At 59.2% G+C, this 23282-nt stretch overlaps 1 protein-coding gene across 1 annotated transcript; it reads right to left on the bottom strand.

Annotated features, from left to right (window-relative positions):
• Positions 1-922: 922 nt before the first annotated feature.
• GNAI2 (G protein subunit alpha i2) lies at positions 923-21336 on the bottom strand. Its single transcript, XM_061196854.1, has 9 exons — positions 21132-21336; positions 6975-7017; positions 6198-6339; positions 5865-6025; positions 3994-4122; positions 3453-3582; positions 3215-3368; positions 2629-2843; positions 923-1941 (listed from the first exon to the last, which is right to left on the bottom strand). Exons 1-8 carry the CDS (start codon positions 21247-21249, stop codon positions 2653-2655), a joined length of 1068 nt encoding a protein of 355 aa, XP_061052837.1. The 5' UTR covers positions 21250-21336; the 3' UTR covers positions 923-1941; positions 2629-2652.
• Between the last annotated feature and the right edge of the window lie 1946 nt (positions 21337-23282).

Here is a 23282-nt window from a genome sequence, read left to right as displayed (position 1 = left end):
GCCCTCTGGCGGCCGAAGGCGGAAGAGCTCACCTGGGAGCCCCGCCCAGCAGAGGAGGGCCTTTTACCGAGCCCTTCCCACAGGCTCAGAGGGCTGCAGACCCCTAGGTCCAGGTGCCTTGCCTGGAGCTAGGGGCTCACCCCACAGGCACCCCGGCCCTGTCATCTGCTGCTCCCTCCTCCAGCAATGCACGAGCACTTCCCATAGCCTCATGGAAGGCTCTGCACTCTGAGAGCCCTGGTCCCAACGTAGCCATAGCCCTGCAGCTATCCAGCTGCCCTGCTGGTGGCTACAGTCACACTGAAGTGTAGCCACCTGCCTGTCCCTTCCCTCCTCAGGTTTGGAGGGGGACCTCTGGGTCAGAGACCTTTCTGAACATGTCTCAAGGCCCCTGCCGTCCTCAACTTTCTGTTTAGTCAAGCCCAAGGGGCCTCAGTTCTGGGCAGGGCTCTGGGCAATGTCTCAGACAGGAAGAAGGGAGGGTGTGCAGGGGGCTGCAGGCCACCTGGCTGTGTGGCCTCAGCAACGCACACTGTCCCTGGGCCCTGGGCCTGGGAGGTCAGAAGTCACATTTCCTTCTGCACTAGACTCGTTGGACACTCCTCCTGCTCCCAATGTGGAAGAATCCCTTAGGAGAAGAGCTCCTTAAGAAATCTGCCCCACTGTTCCAGAAGGCTGCCCCAGACCCAAGACTGCAGAGGTGCTGAGGGAAGAGGGGGAGACATAGAGGCCCCAACATGTAAGATGACTAGTCCAAGGGGGAAAACTAAAGTGATGAGTACTGGGCCTGAGTATGACTTGCAAGCTGAGTGCCCAGGGCCCTGCCACAAGTGAGGATCCAGGTCCAGACTACCATCACCTTGGCACATCTTAGCCTGGGTCTCTGCCCCCTGGAGAGAAGAATGCCGAGCAGTTCTTGGTATTTTTTCTTTCTACATTTTATTATTTCAAACCAGGTGAACAATTCCATAAAACATGTGAAAAAAGCAAGGAAGTGTTCAACGCTGAAGGACCCGGGCCTGGGGTGAGGGCATGAGGGGCATGGCCCCTCAGCAGGCAGCGGCGGTTCCTAGGTTAGCGCTAAGGAGCTACATTTAGGTTAATGGAGCCAGGGCCCAGGGCCGCTGGGGCGGGGCCCTCAGTGATGTTGGCAGTTGTCTGGAACAGCCCTTGAAACCCAATTCTGTAGAGGGCAGGGCAGGGGCGCCGCCCGCACAGGGGGCAACCAGCAGAGGGATGGGTGTAAACACGCAGACACACTCAAGGCACGGAATCACGGGAAGGGTGTTGGGTGGGTGCTGGTCAGAACCTGACAGTTTTAAATAGTTTTTTTTCTAAAAAGTGTTCTAGGTTTGCAGTTTTCTCTCTCTTTTTTTTTTCCCTTTGCCTTTCTTTTTTTTTTAAAAAAAGCTACGAGAATGAGCCGGTGGACTGTGGTCTCCAGGAATGGTGGCGTCTCACGCTTCTTGTGCTTTTTCCTTTGGGGCCTCCGAGTGTCTTGGGGGCGGGGAGGCGGGGGTGGGGTTGGTAGGGGCAGGAGGCTCCCTGTAAACATTTGGACTTGGGTTGGGTCAGGGGCTGGTGCTAGGCGAAGCCAGGGGTCCCAGGCTGGAGAAGTGGGTGCCCCTCCAAACACAGGCCTTGGGAGACTCAGCATGTGCTCCCCTCCCCCATCACAGAACAAGACAACAGTTAAAACCAGAACAGATGCCAGGAGGGGGTACGGCGGCCATTCCCTGCACCTGGGATAAGGGCAGGCTTCAAACAGGGAGGCCTGTGGCAACCCTTCCCCCAAGTCTCTGGAGCTGAGGGAGGGGAGAGGGGGAGCCAAGAACAGAGAGAGGAGAGAAGGGGAAAAGCGGCCAGGGGGACAGGCGGGGAGCGTGGTCCTCTTGCCCCCATCTTCCTCAGGGGCTGGGGGGAGCAGAGTCGGCGGTGGCCCTGGAGGTGGGGGACAGTCAGGGCATGGGTCGGGAGGGAGGGAGGTAGCCAGTGTGTGTCTCTCCTCCCGCCTCCCTAGACAATGACCCTTCTCCTTTTTCCCCACCCACTCGTTACCAGGGACACAGTGGCCGCCCAGAAGCCAGTATGTGTTGCTGGGTTACATGGGGGCAGGGAGTCTGTAGCACTGGCAGAATCCTCCCCACCTCTCCCAGGGCTGGTGGGGCCAGCCTCAGACCAGGGCCCTCAGATAGGTCCGAGGGGAATACAGCAGGGATGAGTGCAGAGCTGGTCATACTGAGTGGCGGGCAGCTGGGGCAGCTGGGCCCCCTCTGTCATCTAGATCCTTCAGGCTAGGCCAGTGGCCTGGTGGGTGAGAAGTGAGTTTTCTCCAAGGAAAATCGGGACAGCCCTCTAGTTCTGTCCTAGGACACAACCAGGCATTTCTGCTGTCTGGACCAATGGGCAGAACGGAGCCCAGGCTTACCTGTGCCACCTCCTCAGTGCCCTGCACTCCATCACCCTCCTGATTCAGCACCCTGTGCCTCCCTCCCCTTGCCCTCTGGTCTCCTAGCGGGTGTCCAAGTTCACCACCCCCACCTGGACCTTCCCCAGCCCCAACTGTGTCCCTTCTCTGGGCTCAGTGGCCCCACTTTGTTCCTCCCTGCCCGGCCCCCTCTGGCTCACCATCCTGCCAGGCCCCGCTGCCCCTCAGAAGAGGCCGCAGTCCTTCAGGTTGTTCTTGATGATGACATCAGTGACAGCATCGAACACGAACTGCACGTTCTTGGTGTCGGTGGCGCACGTGAAGTGCGTGTAGATCTCCTTGGTGTCCTTGCGCTTGTTCAGGTCCTCGAACTTGCTCTGGATGTAGCTGGCTGCCTCATCGTACTTGTTGGCCCCTGTGGGAGACAAAATGGTGAGGACTCGTGCTGCATGTGCGGCAGGCAGGCCTGTCCCACAGGTACAGCGAGGTACTATGCGTGTGAACTGACAAGCATATAACGTGTGACAATCGTGAGAGGGCACAGGCACGTCTGAGTGTGCAAAGAGGGGCACCTGATTGTGTGAAGGAGGATGCTCAGTGACGTACAGAGTACATGCCTGAGTGTGTTAAGAAGGGCCCTGGGGTGTACAGACACAAGTATCGATATATAAGCCTGTGAGGCACCAGCCCTTGCGTGTGTCCCACAGTTACCCTTCTGTCCAGCAGGGGGCGCCCGTGGGCCACCTGGTCACCACCAGCTCCTCCCCAGAGGCCCAGACCCCACACCTGTATACTCAGGGAAGCAGATGGTCAGGGGGCTGTGTGTGATCTTCTCCTCGAACAGGTCCTTCTTGTTGAGGAAGAGGATGATGGACGTGTCCGTGAACCACTTATTGTTGCAGATACTGTCAAACAGCTTCATGCTCTCGTGCATGCGGTTCTGGGGGCAGGACAGCGCCTTCAGCACCAGCCCCTGCCCCAACCCCGGCCCCCACCCTCCCCCAGTGGCCTCTGGGCCTCTCACCATCTCCTCGTCCTCGGCTAGCACCAGGTCATAGGCGCTTAAAGCTACACAGAAGATGATGGCTGTGACGCCCTCAAAGCAGTGGATCCACTTCTTCCGCTCAGACCGCTGACCGCCCACATCAAACATCCTGCAGACACAGCACCTTAGCTCCAGAGAAGGGAGTTCTGGGAGAAGGTCCCTGCCCCATTTCACAGGTTGACCGACTGAGGACAGAGGCCTGCTCAGAGTATGGCAGCTGCCTCCATGGCATCATCCATGCTGGCCCACCTTACCCCTGGGGTTCTAGGCCAGGGTATGTCTGGCCCAGCAGGGTCAGGCTGGTCAGCAGGGTAGGCTGCCTCCACATGGGGCAGGGTCAGCAGAGGCTGTGAGCTGCTGGCAACCACAAAGCCTTGAGAAACTTCAGAGTGGGGCTGCGGATCCTGGACCAGCCCTCTTTCCCAACAGCCATCAGCAGGCCCTGGAGTGAGGATCTCTACCCTGTCACCCGCAAGGCTGGCAGCTCCTGCCCCATTACCCTGCCCACATGCTCGCTCACTTGAAGTGTAGGTCTTTGAAGGTGAAGTGCGTCTCCACGATGCCCGTGGTCTTCACGCGAGTCCGCAGCACATCCTGCTGCGTGGGGATGTAGTCACTCTGTGCGATGCGCTCCAGGTCATTCAGGTAGCTGGGATCGGGGGTGGGGGATCAGTGGGGGCCACCGGGCCCCTTTCCCTCCCATCCCCTCATTTCCCAGGCATAGCCCTTGCCTCTTTAACACTTGCCTGCACTGCATTCACTGCTCAGATGAGGAAACCTGCACTAGAACCCCTGCCTCCTGCCTGTGGAATGGGCCTGGGAGGAGGGGCAGCTCTGTGGCTAGCCAACCAAGCCCCAGCACCCAGGTCTGAGGCAAGCCTGCGTCAGACAAGATCCAGGGTGGTGGAACTACAGGCGAGGGCAGTGGGAGGGGGCAAATTAGTCCTTCAGTGAGAGATTCAGGATGCTAATCGGCGTAATTACGGCACCCGCCACAGAGCAGCCTGGCATGTCCTTCGATGCAGGGCTGGACAGGTTGGGGCCTGCCAGGCCCAGTGGGCTCTGTGCCCAGTAAAATTTGGGCTCCTCAGGGGGAAGGCATCAACACTCGCTTGGCGGGGGTCCCAGGGGCTCCTCATTTCCAGCTCTCTTAATTAGAATCCAAGCCGCCCCGGCCAAGCCCTGAGACCAGCTCTGCTGCCTGCCTCAATATCCTTGCTGCGTCCTGGGGGATGGGTCCGGGCCTCCCAGCCACTGCCCAGTACCAGTGTCTTGCTCTTGGGGCAGGGCTGCTGGGGCCAGCCCTTGGCTCCCACCAGCAGCTAGGCCAGAGGGAAATGACCTCAGAGACGCAGAGACAGAACAGAAAAACAGGAAGGGCTATGGGGGACCATGACGCATGTGCTGTGACCTGCAAACTGTACCCTGCCCCCTACTGAGAGCCTCCAGCCCAGAGGCCTCATGGTAGGTTCCACACTAGTTTTTCCCTTGTCCCCAACAGGTGGGCTCACCCCAGGGACCCACTGCCCCACAGCAGCCTTGGAGGATTGCTGTGAGGAGGGGCTGGAGTATGCCTGGTCCCTGGAGTGTTCCAATCTGCTCCCCACCTCTGGGTGATCTTGTCATGGCATAAACCTGCCTGGGAGGGCAGGGCCCACATTCACGGCTGAATCCCCACACCCAGAACGGTGCTGGGCACAAGGTGGGTACTTAATGTCTGGTGAATGAAGAATAGGGATGAGGATGATGGAGGAGTGGGAAGCAGCCGGAAGGTGGCCCTAACCCTGCCCTCCTTGAGTATCCTGGGCACTGAGATGGCAGTGGTTGATAGGACCCACCCCTCCTTGCCTCCAGGACCCAAAAGCTCTGCTGGCACTGAGCCTGCGACCTCTGGGGAGTTCCCCCACAGTGTTTGGCTGTGACTCTGCAGCTCCTGCGGGGGGCGTGCACTCACAAGTGCATTCAGGCCCCTGCAGGGAGAGTGGGGCGGCTGTCCATGTGACGGGCAGGGCTCAGGCGCCATGGCCAGGCAAGACCGGCCTCCCACCCACTTTCACAGAGGTCCAGCCCCTCTCTGGGTGGGCTCAGGATGGGATGGGCAGTGGGACTGGGAAAGCTGTTCAGACAGAGGGACTGGCTTAAGCAGAGGTAGGAGAGGAGAGATGAGAGTACAGGGCCAGCAGCCTATCTGGGTGGCACCATCTGTTTGGATGTCCCTCCACAGCCCTGCACCAGGCCAAACCCAAGATCACCAAGACCTTGGCTGACAGTCAGCAGCTTCACGAACAGAGGCTGGCAGTATCTTTTTCAGGGTGCTCAGGCCCTCTGGTTCAGGCTATAGTCCAGGTTTCCCCACACTGCACCCCCAGCCCAGCCCCTTGGAGTACTCACTAGGCGGCAGAGTCGTTGAGCTGGTACTCCCGCGAGCGGCCAAAGCAGGCCTGCACACCATGGTCAGCCCAGAGCCTCCGGATGACACCAGACAGATCCTCAGGGAGCACGCCCTGCTCCTCAGCCGTGCACGACAGTGCAAACAGCTGCCTGGCGTCGTCCTGGGCACAGCAGTGAGTGGTCAGCTAGTCGCAGGAGCACACCCCCACCCCACCTGTCAGAGGCAGGGAGGCCTCCGGAATGAGGCCCATATTGGGGTGTTCTCAGCTTCCCCAGGACAAGACTTGCCCTGAAGCCTTATGGGAGGGAGGCAGGGTTGGGGAGTCCACGTACCGCGCGGGAGGGGTCGGCAAAGTCAATCTGCAGATTGCCCATGGCTTTAACAATGGCCATGATGGACTGGATGGTGTTGCTGTAGACGACTGCCCGGTACTGCCGGCATTCCTCCTCTGAGTAGCCATCCTCATGGATGATCCTGGCAGCCAGGAGTCAGGGGTTAGGGTGTACAGGGCACAGGGACCTCACATGCCTGGGGCTGCTGGGGCCTGGAGAGACCTACTTCAGAAAGGAGGAAACTGGACTTCCCTGGTGGCGTAGTGGTTAAGAATCCGCCTGCCAATGCAGGGGACACAAGTTCAAGCCCTGGTCCGGGAAGATCCCACATGCCGCGGAGCAACTAAGCCCGTGCGCCACAACTACTGAGCCCGCGTGCCGCAACTACTGAAGCCCGCGTCGCCTAGAGCCTGTGCTCCGCAACAAGAGAAGCCACCGCAATGAGTAGCCCGCGCACTGCAATGAAGAGTGGCCCCCACTCGCTGCAACTAGAGAAAGCCCGTGTGCAGCAACGGAGACCCAATGCAGCCAAAAATAAAATATAATATTTTATATATATAATAAATATAATATAATAAATTAAAAAAAAAAAAGAAAGGAGGAAACTGCCTCTAAACCACTGGGACCTGAGGATGGATGCTGCCTCTGGTAAGGTCCTGGACCTGGCTGACACGGCTGGGCCTATACTTGGGCTGGGTATACTGGACCCAGTACAGGCCCAGAGGAAGAAGAGGGGAAATCAAGGTTTGGAGGCTGCCTCCCGCACACAGCACTTACTTCATCTGCTTGACAATGGTGCTCTTCCCTGACTCCCCAGCACCTGGAACAAAGGGCACAGTTGGTCAGGGGGCAGGCCCAGTGGGGTTACAGAGGTAAGCCAGCCACGTGGCCTGGAGGCAGAACTCACCCTCCCCATCAATTGCACAGTGAGATGGAGGCAGTCGGGCCTGGTGGGCAGCAGAGCTACCAGGGGTGCAGCTGGCAGGGCCACAGGGGTGAAGGCAACCTCGGCCACCAGGACCCCATGGTGGACTCACTCCAGGTCTTCGCTTCCCACAAGGTCCATTGCCCACCATGGCTCCCCACTGCCCTGGTTGAGTTCAGGGGCTTCGGCTGGAGACTTGAGGCTCAGGAGTCACCCTGTCATCCTCACACATGCAGGCTTGCCACTCTGTGGCTAGTGCTCCCCAACATGGCGCCTAGACACAGCTAGCAGAGGAGCCCTGCTCACTCCAGCGGGGCAGCAGCCCTCTCTCCCTCCACTCTGAGCCGCAGCTGCCAAGGGGCCTGGATCCGGGCATGGCGTCATACCCCTGCCTCCCAGACATGGCCCAAGGCCCAGCGTCCTGCTCACTGGGCCCAGGTCTGCTCTGAGCAGATAGAGACCAGGACTTGGGAAACATGCAGTGTCGCTCACACACACACACACACCCACACACACACCCCTACCTGTACTGACTCAAGATGCTTCCCTGGCAGAGCCCCATCCTGTATTTCTCTTTGGCCATTGCTGAGGGATTTGCTGGCACTCTCTCTTGTGACTGTCATAGCAGCCCCAGAGATAGGTACTGTTTCTCCCATTTTACAGACAAGGACACTGAGGCTCAGAAAATTAAAGTCTTGGCCCAAGATCATGTAGCCAGGATTCAGAAAGGCAGGGAGACATGTACAACGATGATGCCTGGCCTGCCCAGCCCTTCTCAAAATGTGGCTCAAATGCTGCAGGACGATGCCTCGGGAGGGTGTTTTTTTTTTGTTTTTGTCTTTTTAAAAGCAGATTCCCAGGCCCCATCCCAGACACACAGCCAGATCTCGAGGGGTGCAGCCCAGAAATCTGCATTCCCCAGGGAGTCTGCAGGGAAGTGTGAGACCAGAAAGGCCACTCAACTCCTGGCTGGGGGATGGAGGGGGTGGAGGCAGGGTCTCACCTCTTCCCTTTGTGGCTCGCTCCCTGTCCTGAGCTCCAAGTAGAGCGCACCTCAGCTGGGCCTGGCTTTCCCTCCCAGCCTTTGCCCAGGCTGTTTGCTCTGCCCCGTCACCGCCAGGCATCTCCTCTTGCCAACTCCAGGCCTTTGCCCATGCAGTTCTCTTTGCTGGGCACACCTGCCCCATGCTCCACCTACGTGTGTCCCAACCCTCCTGATCACTGTGGCGGGTCTGTCCCTCTGAGCAGCTCAGCAGGGTGTGTGGTGGGGTCTGTGGGGAAATCACACTTGAGGACTCTGGCCCCCATATCCCTCAGGGTTGGTTAAGACAACCTCAGAGGATGAAGGGGCTAACGCACAAACTACCATGAGCAGCAAGCAATAACATCAGCAATGATGATCACGGCCGAGCTGTGAATAGTGCCCCCTACGTGTCAGATGCTATTCTACGCCTATCACGCCCACTAAGTAACCTCACAACAAGCCCCAGGGGTAGCTCTACTCTCACCCCCACCTCGAAAATGAGGAAACTGAGGGACTTCCCTGGCAGGCCAGTGGTTAAGACCCGCGTTTCCAATGCAGGGGCACAGGTTCAATCCCTGGTCGGAGAACTAAGATCCCGCAAGCTGCAGGGCGTGGCCAAAAAGTAAAATTAAAAAATTAAAAAAAAAAAAAAAAAGGAAACTGAGAGAGGCTGCTGTCACACGGTTATAGCCCCTCTGCAGGTGGCCCATCCTGCAGTGTTGCATGCCTGGTACTGTGGCTGGGCCACACAGTCCTTGCCACTGGGTTTACTTCCCAGGCAGACACAGGTCCGAGTCTCTGCAGTGCCCTCCGAGAAGCAGCAGACCCTGCTGAGGCCCTGCCTGCATCCCCCTTACCTCCCACCCCAGATCCACATTGACCAGGAGGAAACTGAGGTGCAGCTGCGGCCCTCACAGCTGTGAGCCTGGGCATGTCCACAACCCAGGGGCCTCCCTGAGGAGGCCTCACAAACACCACCAGCTGCCTGGAATCACTGGGCTTGACTGTCCCAGGCCTGCTTCCCAGGATAGGGGAGCACTGGGGGTGGCACAAATGGGCAGGCTCTGGGCAGGCTGGGGCACGAGCCCCTCTATCGGTCCGGCCCCTGGGCACTAGTGGCCCCAGTCCCAGTGCATTCCCCTGGGTGTGGGCTCTGGTCAATGGCAGCATCCCTCCCTTTCCCTTGGGCTGTGCATGGCAGGGGAACAGCTCACACTAACACTTCCCACCTGCAGAGTGGGGACATGGGGAGAGGGCCTGGGAAGGCCTGATGGTGATGCCTAATCACTGAGGCCCTTTCCCCAGGGCCCAGAATATCCATGGGACAGGGAGGACAGCACTGGACTGGTTAACCACGAGGGCCAGGTGACCGCCTGGCTGTCCTTCCCACCTAGTCACTTGCTCCCACAGAGCAGGGGGGAGGGAACACATCCTGGAGCAAAGGAAGACCCAGGAGCCACAAATCTCAGCCAGGACTGGGGGCCCAGTGCAAGAGTGGAGGCCAAGGATACAAAGTGATGGGTCAGATCGATCATGCCGTCCCCAGCCAGGCGAACTGAGATTCAGAGCGGGTAGATCTCCAGGGCGTAGGGGACCACAGGTGAGGGTGACTTTGGGACCACCGTCCACCTGAGGCACCAGTCTCCTTGTCTGGCCCTTTGATTACTCTCTTGGTGAAGGGTGTGGGCCACTCCATGACCCTGCCCAGAGATGGGGATGACAGCACAAACTTGCTTTGCATCTGATTTTCCTGGCCGCGGCAGACCTGGCAGACACCGAGGTTCCCTTCCCTGTCCCCTTCGAGCCTCAGTCTCCCTTCCTCTCCCTTTAAAGAGTTAGGAGGACATTCTCTGCCCCCAGCAGGGGTCATTGCAGAACAACTCCCATTTGACAGGTGGACAAACCAAGGTCATGGAGCCCCCATCCCTGGACTCAAAGCAGTCCCATTGTCCTTCCAGCAGCTGTGACTCAAGAGGGAAGGAGTTAAGTGGCAGGACAAGGGTGTGGTGCTGGCAGCCAAGCAGAAAGCAGGGGAGAACACCAGGACAGAATCAGAGGCATGGCCCAGGAGCAGCTACAGCAAGCAGATCAGGGGACAGAGGTGGGTGGGGCCACAGCATGATATCCAGGTGGACACCCTGGTTCTCGGGCAGCCCACAAGCTAGATGCCCCAGGAACTCCTTTTCCATCGGGGCCTGATGATGTTCCCCTGTTAGATAGGCTGGTACCTGGAGTGGAGTTTGCTTGTACCTTGCTAATCCTAGGCACCCAGTTCTCCCCACCCAGCCCTGCACCTTCCCTTCAGAGAAGGGGGCTTCACTAGCTGGATCCGGATTGCTGCAAAGGTGCTGGGTGGGGGGAACTCAGCCAGTAGAAGGTGCCAGGAGTCTCCTACCCACAGTGGGCCCACCAGGCGTTCCTTCTCCAGCTGAGACCAGAGGGACCCACAGAGGATCCCTGGGGTGCCCTCAGTGTTCCCACTGGGCCATACCTCTTCCCACCAAGGAAGAAGCCTCTGCAGCCCTTGCCCCGGGGCGCAGCTGCTGGGCCCCCAGCGGGCAGGCAGTAATTGCCGAGATGTGCTGGGCGACAGCGGCTGCTCTGCATTAGAACATCTGCTTCCACTCTGGGAGCGCTGGGCCCCAACGGAGGAGGGAACAGATGGGGGAAGGGAGAAAGAACGGCTCCACCTGCCTGAACAAGGTCAGCAGGGCCTCTGCAGCAGAGACAGGGCCACTGGTCCAATGGCTTGATGCTGATCCCAAGCCCCAACATCAGGTCTCTCCTGTGGTCTATCTTGAACCCTCTACCTCCCAGACAAGCCTTTGTCCTGCAGGGAGGCCCTGACATGCCACTTTCCTCTCTGGCCCCACTTTCCCTTCTGCAGAAGCTGTGAAGCCTCGAGTGGTCAGCAGGCCCATCTCTCACTTTCAGATCCTCTCCCAGAGGGAGGTCCAGACCTGCCAGAGCCCTGGTGTCCACCCCGATTCTCCCTGAGATCTCCAAGAGCTGCAGCCCTATCCTGCCCTTCCTCTGGCACCTCATCTGTGAAACAGGATACCACCATTATCTCGTCCAAGGAGACGGGTGAGTGCCCGGCACACGGTGAGCGTTCAGATCAAAGTTATTATCCCTATTTCTTTTACCCTTTGGAAGATGACAGATTTCCCCAAACCTCTCATTTCCTGCAACCCACAGTGACCACGCTGCATAGGTCACTGCAACCGCAGCCTGCAGAGGGGCCTGCTGTGACCATCTCATTTTGAAGGCGAGATTCTGAGGCTTTCAGACAAAGCACAGCACAGGGCAATGACCAGTGGCTAAGAGGCTGACTCAGCAGCGGTGGTTCCCTGGCGGGACTTGTGTAACCTGGGACCAGAGTCAGAGCCATTCACTCCTTTGCTGGCTTTTTGCTCTTAGTTGTCACTTCCCTTCACAACCTAGCACTTCTCCACAGCGGGGTACTCCTTCCCGCCCAGCAGCCTCACGGCAGACACTGCTCACTGACTCTCCTCACCCAGAAGGCTGGGCAGGCTGGGTAACAGGCCTCCCTGCAGAGGCTTTTGTGCTGGTGGGCTCCCCTGGAACATGTGGGGCTTGGGAGAGCAGCCAACTGACGTGGCAGGCCTGAGGGCAGAGATTCTCAGAAGCGGCAGTGGCTGGGACCACAGGGTAGACCTGGGCAGCAGCCCAGCTCAAACCCACAGCACGGGCCCGCCCCCTCGCCCCCACCGCCCCCCTCCCAACCCCCTCCACTGGTCTACCCTGGGGGGGCACTGGGGGAAGGTAGGGGTGAGCCCTGGGAAGCCCACCCCGAAGGCAGCCCTGGCACCACCTCCCACAGTCATCCCAGGAAGGTGCCACGTCTCCAGCGCAGCCTGCGGTTCTGGGGCCCCATAGCTCCCGCCCCTCCCCTGCAGCCTTAGGGTCCCGCCCCGCCACCACCAGGGGGAGCCCGTCAGCCAGAGGCCCGGTGGAGGAGGTGGGGGCTGGGCGGCGCAGAGGAGCGTTGGTTTCTGGAAAGCAGCCGCGTTGGTTTCTAGGGGCAGCTGGGGGAGGTGCCGCAGCCACTGCCCCCTCCCGAGCCTGGGAAGCCCTCGGCCCGCAGAGACGCGGCACGCCAGGGAACAATGGAGACGGCAGGGAGGGGGAGAGGGCCCCGCCAGACAAAGGCCCTCCAAGCCCCGCCCCTGGCGTCTCTTCCTTCCTCCAGGTGCTGCTCTTTGGCCCCCCGCACTCCCGCCAAGGAGGCTCAGCTGGGGTCTGGCACTGAGGGGCTGGGCAGTGGGTCTTGGATGGACCCTGTGACACCCCCACCCACGTGCGTGGCCTTGGCTTCCTCCAGGTGCCCCAACAAACCCGGAACCTCCCTCCCTCCAGTCTCTGCCACTTGGGAAGCCTCCAACGGCTTCCACGGCTTCATCATGCCCATCAGGGAAGCACCAACAACCAGGGCCTGGCCTGCTACTGCCAAGTCAGAGCTCTCTGTGCAAGGGAAACAGGCCTCGGGTTCTGCCAGACATGGAGAGGGCTTTCCAGGGCAGGGCTGTGTCTCCCTCAGTGGGGCCCTGCCCACTGTACAGAGGGAAACTGAGGCACCGTGTAAGGAAGGCCACGCTGGAGGAGAGGAGGCCCTGAGACCTGTGCACTGTTGGCCACTCAGGCTACAGGTCTCACCCTCCACAGGAGCCAGGCGGTGCTGGACAGGGCCCAGGTCATACAACGAGCCAGGCCACTGGCACACCCCTCTTCTTGAGGCTTCCTCATTTAAGGAATCGCTTTGCTGTTTTCAAAGAATCTGAATAACCCCTACCTTTCTTCCTGATTCACTGTGGTAGACCCTGGGTGAGATGCCCATGCCTGGGCCTCAGTGTCCCCATCTATGAAATGTACCCCTCAGGGGAGTGTGCCAAGCCCAACGCCTGCCCTGAGCAGCCTCCCTTGGGTCCTCACACCCACCCCAAACTGTCCAGCCCAAGCGGGCAGTTTGCCTATGCACTCACAAGCCATGGACCGTGCTGAGAATCGAGACATCACAGGTCCCAGCACTGGGCACAGAGAGAGGAGAGGACAGCCTGAGGTCACACAGTGAGGAAGACGGGGGAGTGGGCGCTCTGGGCCCCGAAGTCTTAACTGGCCGTGAGGATGCATGTTCTCAGCTTTGTGTGTGGCCTCACGGCCCACCGACGCCCTGATGCTTCTGCTGCTTCTGCTCTAGCTCTCCTAAGTCTTTTAGGCTCCTCAGTTCCCTAGGGCCTGGCCTGACAACCCAGAGCAAAACCCTGGGAACCTCCGTGGGGGAAGGCAAGGCAAGAAAACTTGGATTTTGGAGGCCAAGTAGCATGAGGACCGGCCTCACCACGTCTCATGCTGTAGCCAGCCCACACCACAGACATATCAGTCGCCACACAGTACCGTACACGGGCTTTGCTCTTAGTGGGGACCCTCTGCTGAAACACTCTTCCCTGTTCCTCATCTGGACAACTCCCAGTCTTCAGACCAGGCTCAGGGGCCCCCATGCTGGACTCTGACAGCCTCTGAGCTTTCCTCAGGCCTGGTCTCAGTCCAAGCCTGGGGGCTGTGGGAAGCACAAGCGTAATGTTAGGGGAAGAGCGAAGCGCTAAGCTGCCTGACCGTGACCTAAGTATTCCTGTGAGGGGACACAGGCCAGATATATTAGGACGAGGTCACCCCATGGCCACACAGCAGATTTCTGGCTTTAAGCCGGAAAAAGATTCACGCACAGAGTCTTGGGTCCCATCCTCCTGGGCAGACGGTCCCCTTTCAATCTCCTAAAAGAAGAATTGAGGCCCCCCCCCAGGCATATGCAGAACACATGAGCACCCAGAGCATCTGCCTGTCATCCTGACTGAGCAGTTCTTGCCAACTGGGCACAGGCTCCTAAGGGGTGACAATAGTTGGGGGCAGGTGCTCAGGGTCACTACCTGGGTCGCATTTTGGTGTCTCCACTTATTGGGTAAGTCACATGATGTTCCGGACCCTCCGTTTCTGCATCAGTGAAATGGATGTAATGTCAGTCCCAGCCTCGCAGGGTTAAATACGATGAGACCAGCCCTACACGACAGTCATCAATCAGAGGCAGCTGCTGTTATCACCAGAGGGGAAACTGAGGCCCAGTGAAGGCACCCCCAGGCCCAGTGAGTAGTGGGGTGGGGGGAATCCTTAGGCTGGATCAAGGGCCCCTCTGTCTACTCCCAGGCAGGGGAAACCCAGAGTGAGCTAATCCCCGGGCTGCTGCTCCATTTCCGGGTATTCATCTGGGCCTGCAGCCGGCCTTCCGGCTTTGGAGGGCAATGGCTGCTCGGGAACATAGGAGCAGCCCTCTGCTTTCCTGCTAGCCCCCCTGCCAGCGTCCCTCTCCCAGCCACCACTTCCTGTGGTCAAAGGAGGGGCCTGGAATCCTTCTCAGAGGCGCCACCTTCTCTGAGATCTTGGGCCCAGTGGTTGCTGGGACAGGACAAGGGACAGAGCTGTCTAGATTGACTCCAACCCAGTGACTACTAGTAGGGTCGCCCATAGGGATGTGCAGATGAGCCTGCACAGGTGGGGCTCACCTTCTAAATCCCCCAGTTGACCTGGCTCACGCTCCGCACCCCAGTGCAGAGTGTGAGCGGCTCTCTAGCCTCTTCCCCTTTTGGGCTCCTCCTCCTCCAGCTGCTTCCTCCTTTTCCTCTGGTGTGGACACCACTTCCCTGAAAGGCCCAGCCCTACCATGCAGACTTCACTGCCCCTCCTCCAGCCCGGGGCACAGTAGGTGCTGCCATCAACACCCCCTCTGGATATTCTGAGGCTGTAGCAGCCTTGGCACCCCGGAATCCTCCGAGCCATAAGGACACCTTCTCAACAAGCCTTATATGATCCCACCTCTAGGCTTTGGCTCAAACTGGCCTGGCATTTACTGCCAAGCCTTGGAAGTGTACCCAGAAGGCCAACACTGAAGGTCCAGCCCAGTTTAGGGAATGTGTGGTTATTCCAGGGAGATTATTCCTCCAACCACCAAGACGATCATAGCCCCAAAAGCAGCATCGGGGTGAGGGTGGAGTGTTTGGGGTTTAGTAAGAACAAGAGCTACAGGCTAGAGAGGCTGGGTGGGGCTGGGCAGAGGGGGCCCCACCCTGCACCTGTGGCTGAGGGAGGGGCTGCCTGAGAGCAGCAGGTAGTAGGGCCACCATCAAAGGGCCTAGTCCTTGCCCTCCCCAGGGCATTCTTAGGCAGGCCCATCAGCTGTGGCCTGGCCAGAACCTGTTAACTCCTTTCCCCCACTGAACTTTTAGGTTAGGACTCCTGCCCTGAGATACTGGGAAGGTGAGACAGAAGCTGGCCTGCACCCTGCCCCCATCCTACTGGGGAGACAGCACTTAGGCTCTGGGTCGTACTGTCTCGTCCTCTGCTGGGGATGTGGTGAGGCAAGGCCCTGGTCCCTCAGAGGCTAAGGGCTTATGTGGACAAAGCTTCCTCCATCCTGTTCCTGCCAAAAGAATGGGTGGCTTCTAGTGATAGAGACCGAGAGAGACACATCTAGGGACTTAGATTGAAGGCAGGGTGTACAGGACCAGTGTGCCTGCCTCTGGCCCAAGCTGTCCCAAGTGCCAGCCCCTGCTCTGCTGGAGCCTGGGGACCTCACTGGGATCCCATTAGGCCCCACCCCCAGTGCTACCTGCTGTCACTTGCTGGGCAACTGGGCAATGTTTGCAGGCCTGGGTATCGATGATGCTACCCAGGGTATCGATGATGCTACCCAGGGACCCTGCAGCTCAGGCCAGCCCAGGGCCAACCCTGGGCCAACCCAAAGAGGTCCTTGACCATGCCAGTCCCCACCTGGCAGCCTAGGCTCCAACTCAAGCACAGTGGGTGGCTTAACGCTGCCTCAGGGCCTGGCATGGAAGCCTGAGCTCCCCAACTGGCTTGACTTCCACCTCCGGCCACAGTGGCAGGCATTCCCTCTGTCCTTACCACCTGCTCTGACCTCTGTCTGGGGTTCTCCAACCCCCAACCCTCCTGGGATACCCTCAGCTGAGCTCCAGTGTCACTTCCTTTGCAAAACCGCCCTTATTCACCCAGTCTCCCAGCTCAGGGGTATCACTTGAAGGATCCAGTTTCACTCCTATCCTAGAGGTACAACTTTTCATGTTGGCTACACCAACACTGGAGTCATGGGCAGGGGCTGAGCCCAGGAGGCCTGAGCAGGACCCAGGCAGAGGGGGTCAGAAATGGCTTAGACCCCTACTCACTCCCTAACTTGGGAGCCCCAGCACTGCACTACCAATTCAGGAAGACAAAGCCTGGCTTAGCCTGGGGGAGGGGTGGGAAGAAGAGACTCAGAGGCCCAAGCTGCCCCGCCCCCCCATTCAAGTGCTAATGAGCTCCAGCCCGACGACAGCGGGATAGCGGGACAGCGGGATGGTGGGATGGTGAAGGCTATGGGGAGAATAGGGAGGCTGGAGGCTGGCCTGGGTACCAGCCCACGTGGTACCCAGGGTCCTGCCACACCCCCAACCCTAGACCCCCAGGAAGGTGGCTCAGTCCCCAGAGGTTGGGCCTAAGGTCCCCAGGACAGTGTGTCACTCCAGATGGCACCCAATGTCTGCAAGCCTCAGTCTCCCACTTGCTGTGAGCAGCTGCCTAAGGGAAAGGGAGGGGGTTCCCAGGGGCTCCATATTGTGGCCAGGCAGCCTCCAGGCTGGGGAGATCCCTCCCCACCAAACTCTCAGCTCTGCGTGAGTCAGCAGAGGGTCCCCCACCTGTTTTCACACCCCCAGATTTTGGTGTACTGTCCCCACAACACCTGTGGCTATAGGCAGGCACCGCGTCCCAGGTTATGGATGGAGAGCAGGTCACCTACTAGGATTTCACCTGTCACTGGGTTTCTCAGCCAGTACACTAGGTGGAGCTGGGATTTGAACCTAGGTCTGTGTGACCCCAAGAGCCAGTCTAAGGAGGGTGAGCCCTCCTCCCCACAGGCCAGGAAACACCCACCCAAAGGCTTGGGAACCGAGTTGGTCCCTCTGCCCCCAATGCCTGAGCCTGGCAAATGTTGCTAATTTTTCAAGGCCACCCAGAGGACCCCTTCTCCAGGAAGCAACCCCCCTGCATTCATAGGCATCACTAGCCTCTACCCATTACCCAGCCAGCCAGGATCCTGGGCTAGCCCTTCCCACTAACTCCAGCTACACCAAGCCCCAAGCAGCAGCCCCAGAATTATTTATCCCTGTTCACGGATGTTCGCAATAGTTTCACTCTTTTCGTACACACTGAATAGGCACCTACAGTGTGCCAGGCCCCTTGTGAGAGACACAGACAGGACACAGGTCACAAAACTCCCCTCCTTTTCATTTGATAAACCTAATTGAGCCCCTGTATGTGCAGTCTCCGCACTGGCCAGGCCAAGAACTCCTGCAGCATTACTCTGGTCTGAGCCACATGACTATGGGGCAGCTCCAGCCCTAAGAGCTAGACAGGCTCTATTGGAGTGGCAGAGATAGCGGGCCTCCAACAGTCCCCAAACAGCCTGAGCTGAAAGGAAGAATGTAAAGCCAGTCTCCCATATGAACAGTTGAAGTCCCCACTGTGTGCTGTGCCCTGTGACAGGCTGCACACTCGTCAGCAAGAGATCTGCATGGAGTGGGATAAGGGCTGTCTCTGAGGTGCCAGCATAGCCTGATGAGACCAGGAGGAAACAGCCTGAAGAACTTTTCCCTTAGTCTCCCCCCCACCCAGTCCTGGTCATTGGCCCTACACTGAGCCCTTGCCACCTGCCCATGATATGGCAGGCGATGGCTCAGTGACCGCCATCTTGCTCCTCCATCTACCCATCCCCAAGACCAAGTTCACACCAGTAGCACTTCTTTCATTCAACAAACAGACAAGAAGCACCCAATAGGTACCAGGCTCCATGCTGGCACAGAAGGCTCAGAAATGAACAGGACGCAGCCCTGCCCCTGTCGCAAGGGAGGGCTGCTGTGACATGGACAAATACCACGCTCTGATGGGGGTAGCGCTGGGGGGGGGTGGGGGCGGGGGGCAGAGGAAACTTGGAGAAGGGGGTCTGTCAAAGAAGGATCCTGGGAGGCGATCCCTGAGCAGAGTCTTGAAGAACAATCAAGTAGGTGTGAAACGGTGGAAAAGTACATCAAGTGAAGGGAACAGATACAAAGTCCCAGGGGCAAGAGAGAACTGCTGTATTTATACCCTGAAGCCTTCCTGGGGCCAGCGATGGGCACTGTCTCTCCTTTCTCTGTAGACTGCCCACACGAGCCCAAACAAATCAGAGTCACTCCCTAAACTCACACACTCTGGTTTACTTTCCCCTAAGTGCCTAGCCTGAGTCCCCAAATTCTACCTGGGGATAGCTGGTCAGTCAAGTTGAACTGGGTGGAGGCGGGGGTATCGCTGAAGTAGGGCTGGTATCAGCAACTCTGCTCCCCCTACCAAGCTGCCAGAAAAAACCCTCTCACCAGTTAGTGTGTACCACATCTGCCTTTGCCCCGGTGACGGTGACAGTGACTATGCCCGCTTGCTGGCGGGGCAACGGGAAGGAGCCAGTATGCGGGTGGGGCAGCAGGCGTGGTTCTGGCTGGGAGGCAAGACTGGCAATTGCCCAGCCTGAGTTCCGTTGCCTGGACAGAGTCTTTCCGCTACGTGGGACAGGCACTCAGCTCTCTGAAGCTGCCTCAGCTAGGCTTCCATCACCTCCTTGTACCTGGATAGGAAAGGGATGGCCAGCCAGGATCCTCCTCCAGGCAGTCCTGGCAGATTGAGTCCTCAATTTCAGGCAAAGTTTGGTCTCCCAGCCCCTTACAGTGCATCCTCTGCAGGGTCTTAGCCCCCACTTCCCACTCCCAACAGGAACCTCCACAAGGTCCCTGTTCCCCCCATCCTGGGCACAGCACTCCTCTGGCCCAAACCCAGGAAGCCCATTTCACAGAGGAAGCAAAGGCCAGAAGGGCAGAATGCTGAGATGGACTCCCCAGTCTAGAAAATGCTGAGCATTTCTAGGGGACCCTGCACCCCTGGTTGCTGCCGGCCCAGCATGGGAGGGGTGGCCAGGCCTAAAACCTGAGCCGGGCTCCAGGGAGCAAGACTGGTGGGATGGGGTCAGGACACAGAACAGGCCAGGAGCCCCATGGCCCAGTCCCACATCTTCTCGGGCACTGCCATAACTGCAATCGGCCTGGGAAGGGGCTGGCTAGAGACCCCCTGGCCGGGCACTGGGAGGCAGCAGTACCGGAAGCACCCTCCCCAGGCCCAGCGGGCAACAGCGATGGGCATTCCGCCGCGTCGACACCCACTCGCTGCCGCTGCCGCACTCGCAGCAGAGACAGGAAGAGGCAAGCGCCCAACGCAAAACAGCCCAGGAGGCTGGGCCGCCGCCCCTTCCCGCCCCTTCTCTTCCTCCCCGCAGTGGCAGAGGAGCGGATGCCATTTTGAAACCTCCGGGGCTGTGCCCCTGAGGCCAGGCCCCCAGGGACAGTCAACAGATGGGCCCGGGATGGAAGACACGCTGTCCCTCGGCCAAACGCTCAGCTTGAAAAGACCCGCTTTTCACAGCCTGGGGACCCCACGCGGCTCTGGGGCTGAGGGGCCACACCCCCCCCACATACAGGTCCAGCCTCCAACGCTGCCGCGAGGGCCTCCCTCACCCCCATGCCTGAAACCCCCCCAAATCAGGCTGCCACTGGGCACCACACCTGCTCCCAGGGGGAGGCTGGACTGGGACAACTACCAGGCCTGCAGCCTTTGCACAAATCCACTTCAGAAGCCCACCCCCAGCAGGCCCCCAACTACTCAACCAGCAGGTCCACCACTCCCCCCTCACAGGGCCTCAAGATCCGACAGGCCCACCCATCCCCGGAGGCCACGTCCCAGGCCTTTGGGCCCAGAAAGGGTGCGGGAAGACTAGCACCCATCAGCAGATCTCCTTGGCCCGCCCGCCGGGGGCAGCAATATGTCGGCTGTCTCACCACTTCCACTTCCCCCCACCCCTCAAGCAGCCACCATCTTCCCTGGCCTCAGAGGCGACGCAACCCAAACTCCTCCACACTCCCTCCTACTCCCAGACGCCCCCCTCACTGGCCCAGACAGGGTTTAGAAACTGGGAAACAGATAGCCAGCAGAACTCCCTGGGAAACTTGAGGCCAGGTCCCCTCCCCCAACATGACCAGTGGAGCCTCAGTCCAGCCCCTTAGAGGTCTGGGGCCAGTCCTCTCAGCCCGGCCCACCTGGTGTAGGAGGGGTGGGGGAACCTGGAGAAGGCCAGAGTGTGGGAGAGGACTTAAGAGCAGGGGAGCAGAGGGTTTGAGGAGAGATGTGTGCAGAGAGGGAGCTAGTGGGCCAGATGCAGGGAGCAGGGGTCTCTAAAGGTTTGGGGGTTCTGGCTGGAGAGAGAGCTTATAAGCAGTCATCCCACTTGAGAGGTCCCTTGGGGTCAAGGTGCACAGATGGAGGATATAAGGTCCAGAGTAGGGATGGGGCACAGAGGGGGAAGGAGGGAGTGAGTGGGGGCTTGGGAGGGGCCCTGGAGATACTCATGCCCAATAGGAATAGGGGTAGCAGGTGAGGGAACAGGTGGTGCCTGAAGGTGGGGGCCGAGTGGGATTCTGGGGGGTTGGGTAAAGTCTAGGGAAGTATGGAAGGACAGGCAGGGGCTCTGAGGATCAGTGAGGTTGGTCAGCAAGGGTGGATGGTGAAGCAGAGTTCTGGGCAGCGGGTGTTGGGACACTGGTGGCTGTATTTGGGGGTTTGGGGTCTGGGATGAGTTGAGGATGTGATCTAAGAGTCTGGGCTATGGCTCACAGGTCTAGGCCAACCCAGAGTTTTGATCCATTATTTGTATGTCCTTGCCAGGCGGGTTTGGGGGGGGTTCACGTCCGGGTGTGGGGGTCCAGGCCGAGTCTGAGAGTTCGAAGCCCTAGTACTCAGGTCAAAGTCGGGGAATCGGGGGTCCCAGCGCAGGGTGCGGCCTCACCCAACAGCAGCAACTTCACCTCCCGCGCCGCCTTCTCGCCGTCTTCCCGCAGGTTCTTGTCGATCATCTTGGAGCGCTCGGCCGCCGCCTTGTCCTCGGCGCTCACGGTGCAGCCCATCCCGCCGTCCGCCGGCCCGGCCGCTGCCCGGCCCCCACACGGCCCCGGCCCGGCTCGGCCCCGCCCGACCCACTCCGCTCCCGCCGCCGGCCCTCTACGGGTAGCTCCCAGGTCGGCAGTTCCGAGCGTCTGCGGGCGGTGCCTTCCAGGCCGCCGCGCACCGACCGCAGGGCGGGCAGGGGGTGGGGCCGGAGCGAGTCAGGCCCGGGACTGGGCCGGGGCGGGGCCGGAGGTGGGGCCATAGGAGACTCGGGGCCGGTGATTGGCGAAGGCGAAGTTAGGGCGGAGCGAAGGCGAAGTTAGGTGCGGCCCAAGCTCGCCTCGGGCTGGAGGCGGAGCCACGCCAAGGGATAGCGGTAGGGGTAGAGCCTAGCCCAGAAGGATTGAGCGCAGGACGGGCTGTAGGCGGGGCCGGGCTCCGATTGGGTGCAGGGCGTCTGGAGCTCCGCTGCCCGACGGCGGGGGCGGGCGGATCTCGTAGCCTGAGGATGGGGATCCAGTGCACCTCAGGGGCCGAGCAGGAACCAGTCCTCTGAGTTGGGCGAGCAGAGCAGAGGAGGCGTGTCTTCGTCACTTGTTAAAGTTAATGAACCCAATAAATTTGTTTCAGGATCCACAGAGCCCCGGAGACTCTCTGGACTGCGGCTTTCTTAGTCTTAAAGCAGGGTTGGCCCCTTCTATCTCTAGGTTGCAGTTAAAAAAAAGGTTTATTGCCACCTCAACACCTTTGCCCAGGCTGTCTCCCTCAGCTGGGGTACCTTCTCTAATCATCCAAGCCTTATCCATCCTTCTCTGATCTTCTAGGAGGTATCCTCCTGCAGGTAGTCATCCTGGACTCCATCATGGGACCCAGCAACCATGACCCAATGGAGAGAAAGAGAGAGATAGAGAGAGAGAGAGAGAGAGGTGCCCCCTGACTTCTGGGAACCTAAGTGGCCATGATCTTATGGCCTGTCACCCCTGAACAGTGGCTGCAACCCCATGGCTGGACAAAGGTGGGGTGGAGGCAGCAGCATTTCTAGGGGGACATTTCAGTCTTTCTGATCCTGTTCTCCAGGAGGAGGCCACAGCCCTGACCTCCGATGGACATTTAAAAAGTCTGCCAAGGGTTACCCAGGAAGGTGTCCTGTGTGGCCCTAGTGCCATGAGTTGGGGAGGCCCCAGTCCAAAGACAAGGAAGGTCCACAAAGCCGGGAAGGGAGCTAGCCACCAATGCTTGGTCATCAATGCTTAGCCACCCACAGTCCCCTGTTCAGCACAGACTCCCTCCTTACCACCTTGATACACATCTTGTTTCCACTCCCAATCCTCAGTCTGCTCTCCCTGGAATGTCCATGTGTCCCTCTCTGAATGGCTCCCTTGTTGAGGGGGCATTGGCCTGTAAGTCCTCAAATGGTTCCCGCAGGGCTCCCTCCTGCCTGGAGCCAAAGCTCAGGCAGGCCCTGCCATGAGCACTCAGCGCAACTGTTGAAAACACACAATGCCCACCCAGGGACACAGACATTCAGAGATATGCTCTATACATCCATACATAGGCTCAGCTTCCAAAATGCTTCAAATCCACAGAACACACTGTAAAAATGGGTGCACACAGCCAAGAACACAGCCTGTCCACACAGACTACAAACCCAGCTCCAAGGCGGGCCTCTTCCCCTGTCAGCCCTGCCCCTCGCTTGAGAGCTGATCCTCCCTCCTTGGGCCTCCCCAGCCTGCTCCTAGCAACAGGCAACAGCTCTAGCAGTTGCCAGGCAACAGGGAGAACCTGTCCGCCCCTTGGAGGCCAGGCTCACCAGAGGTAGGTAGACACAGACCCCAGTCAATGGAGGCGAGGCAGGACAGGGCCACTGGGAGGCATGGCTTCCCCCAGCCCCAAGCCAGTTCCTGTGGTATTTGCACCCTTCCCACTAGTCAGCCACCCGCTTCCAGTTAAGTGCTCTTCCTACAGAGTCCAGCAACCCCTGCATCCAGTGCTCCTGGCTGCTCCCTCACCATTTTCATGGGGGTCCCCAGGGCTACTGCGAAGTCTCTGTTTG

Source organism: Eubalaena glacialis, chromosome 7, assembly GCF_028564815.1.
Source record: "Eubalaena glacialis isolate mEubGla1 chromosome 7, mEubGla1.1.hap2.+ XY, whole genome shotgun sequence".
Classification (NCBI taxonomy): domain Eukaryota; kingdom Metazoa; phylum Chordata; class Mammalia; order Artiodactyla; family Balaenidae; genus Eubalaena; species Eubalaena glacialis.
Note: the sequence above shows the minus strand (reverse complement) of the source record. Positions and strands in the feature narration are given on the sequence as shown.

What these genes read in the sequence shown, in the direction of transcription:
- GNAI2 (XM_061196854.1), bottom strand. Translation starts at nt 21,249, where the DNA reads ATGGGCTGCACCGTGAGCGCCGAGGACAAGGCGGCGGCCGAGCGCTCC. An exon ending in TTGCCGACCCCTCCCGCGCG is followed by an intron (nt 6,026 to 6,197) that starts GTACGTGGACTC and finishes TGCTGTGCCCAG; the next exon opens with GACGACGCCAGGCAGCTGTT. An exon ending in CTCAACGACTCTGCCGCCTA is followed by an intron (nt 4,123 to 5,864) that starts GTGAGTACTCCA and finishes CCCCGATCCCAG; the next exon opens with CTACCTGAATGACCTGGAGC.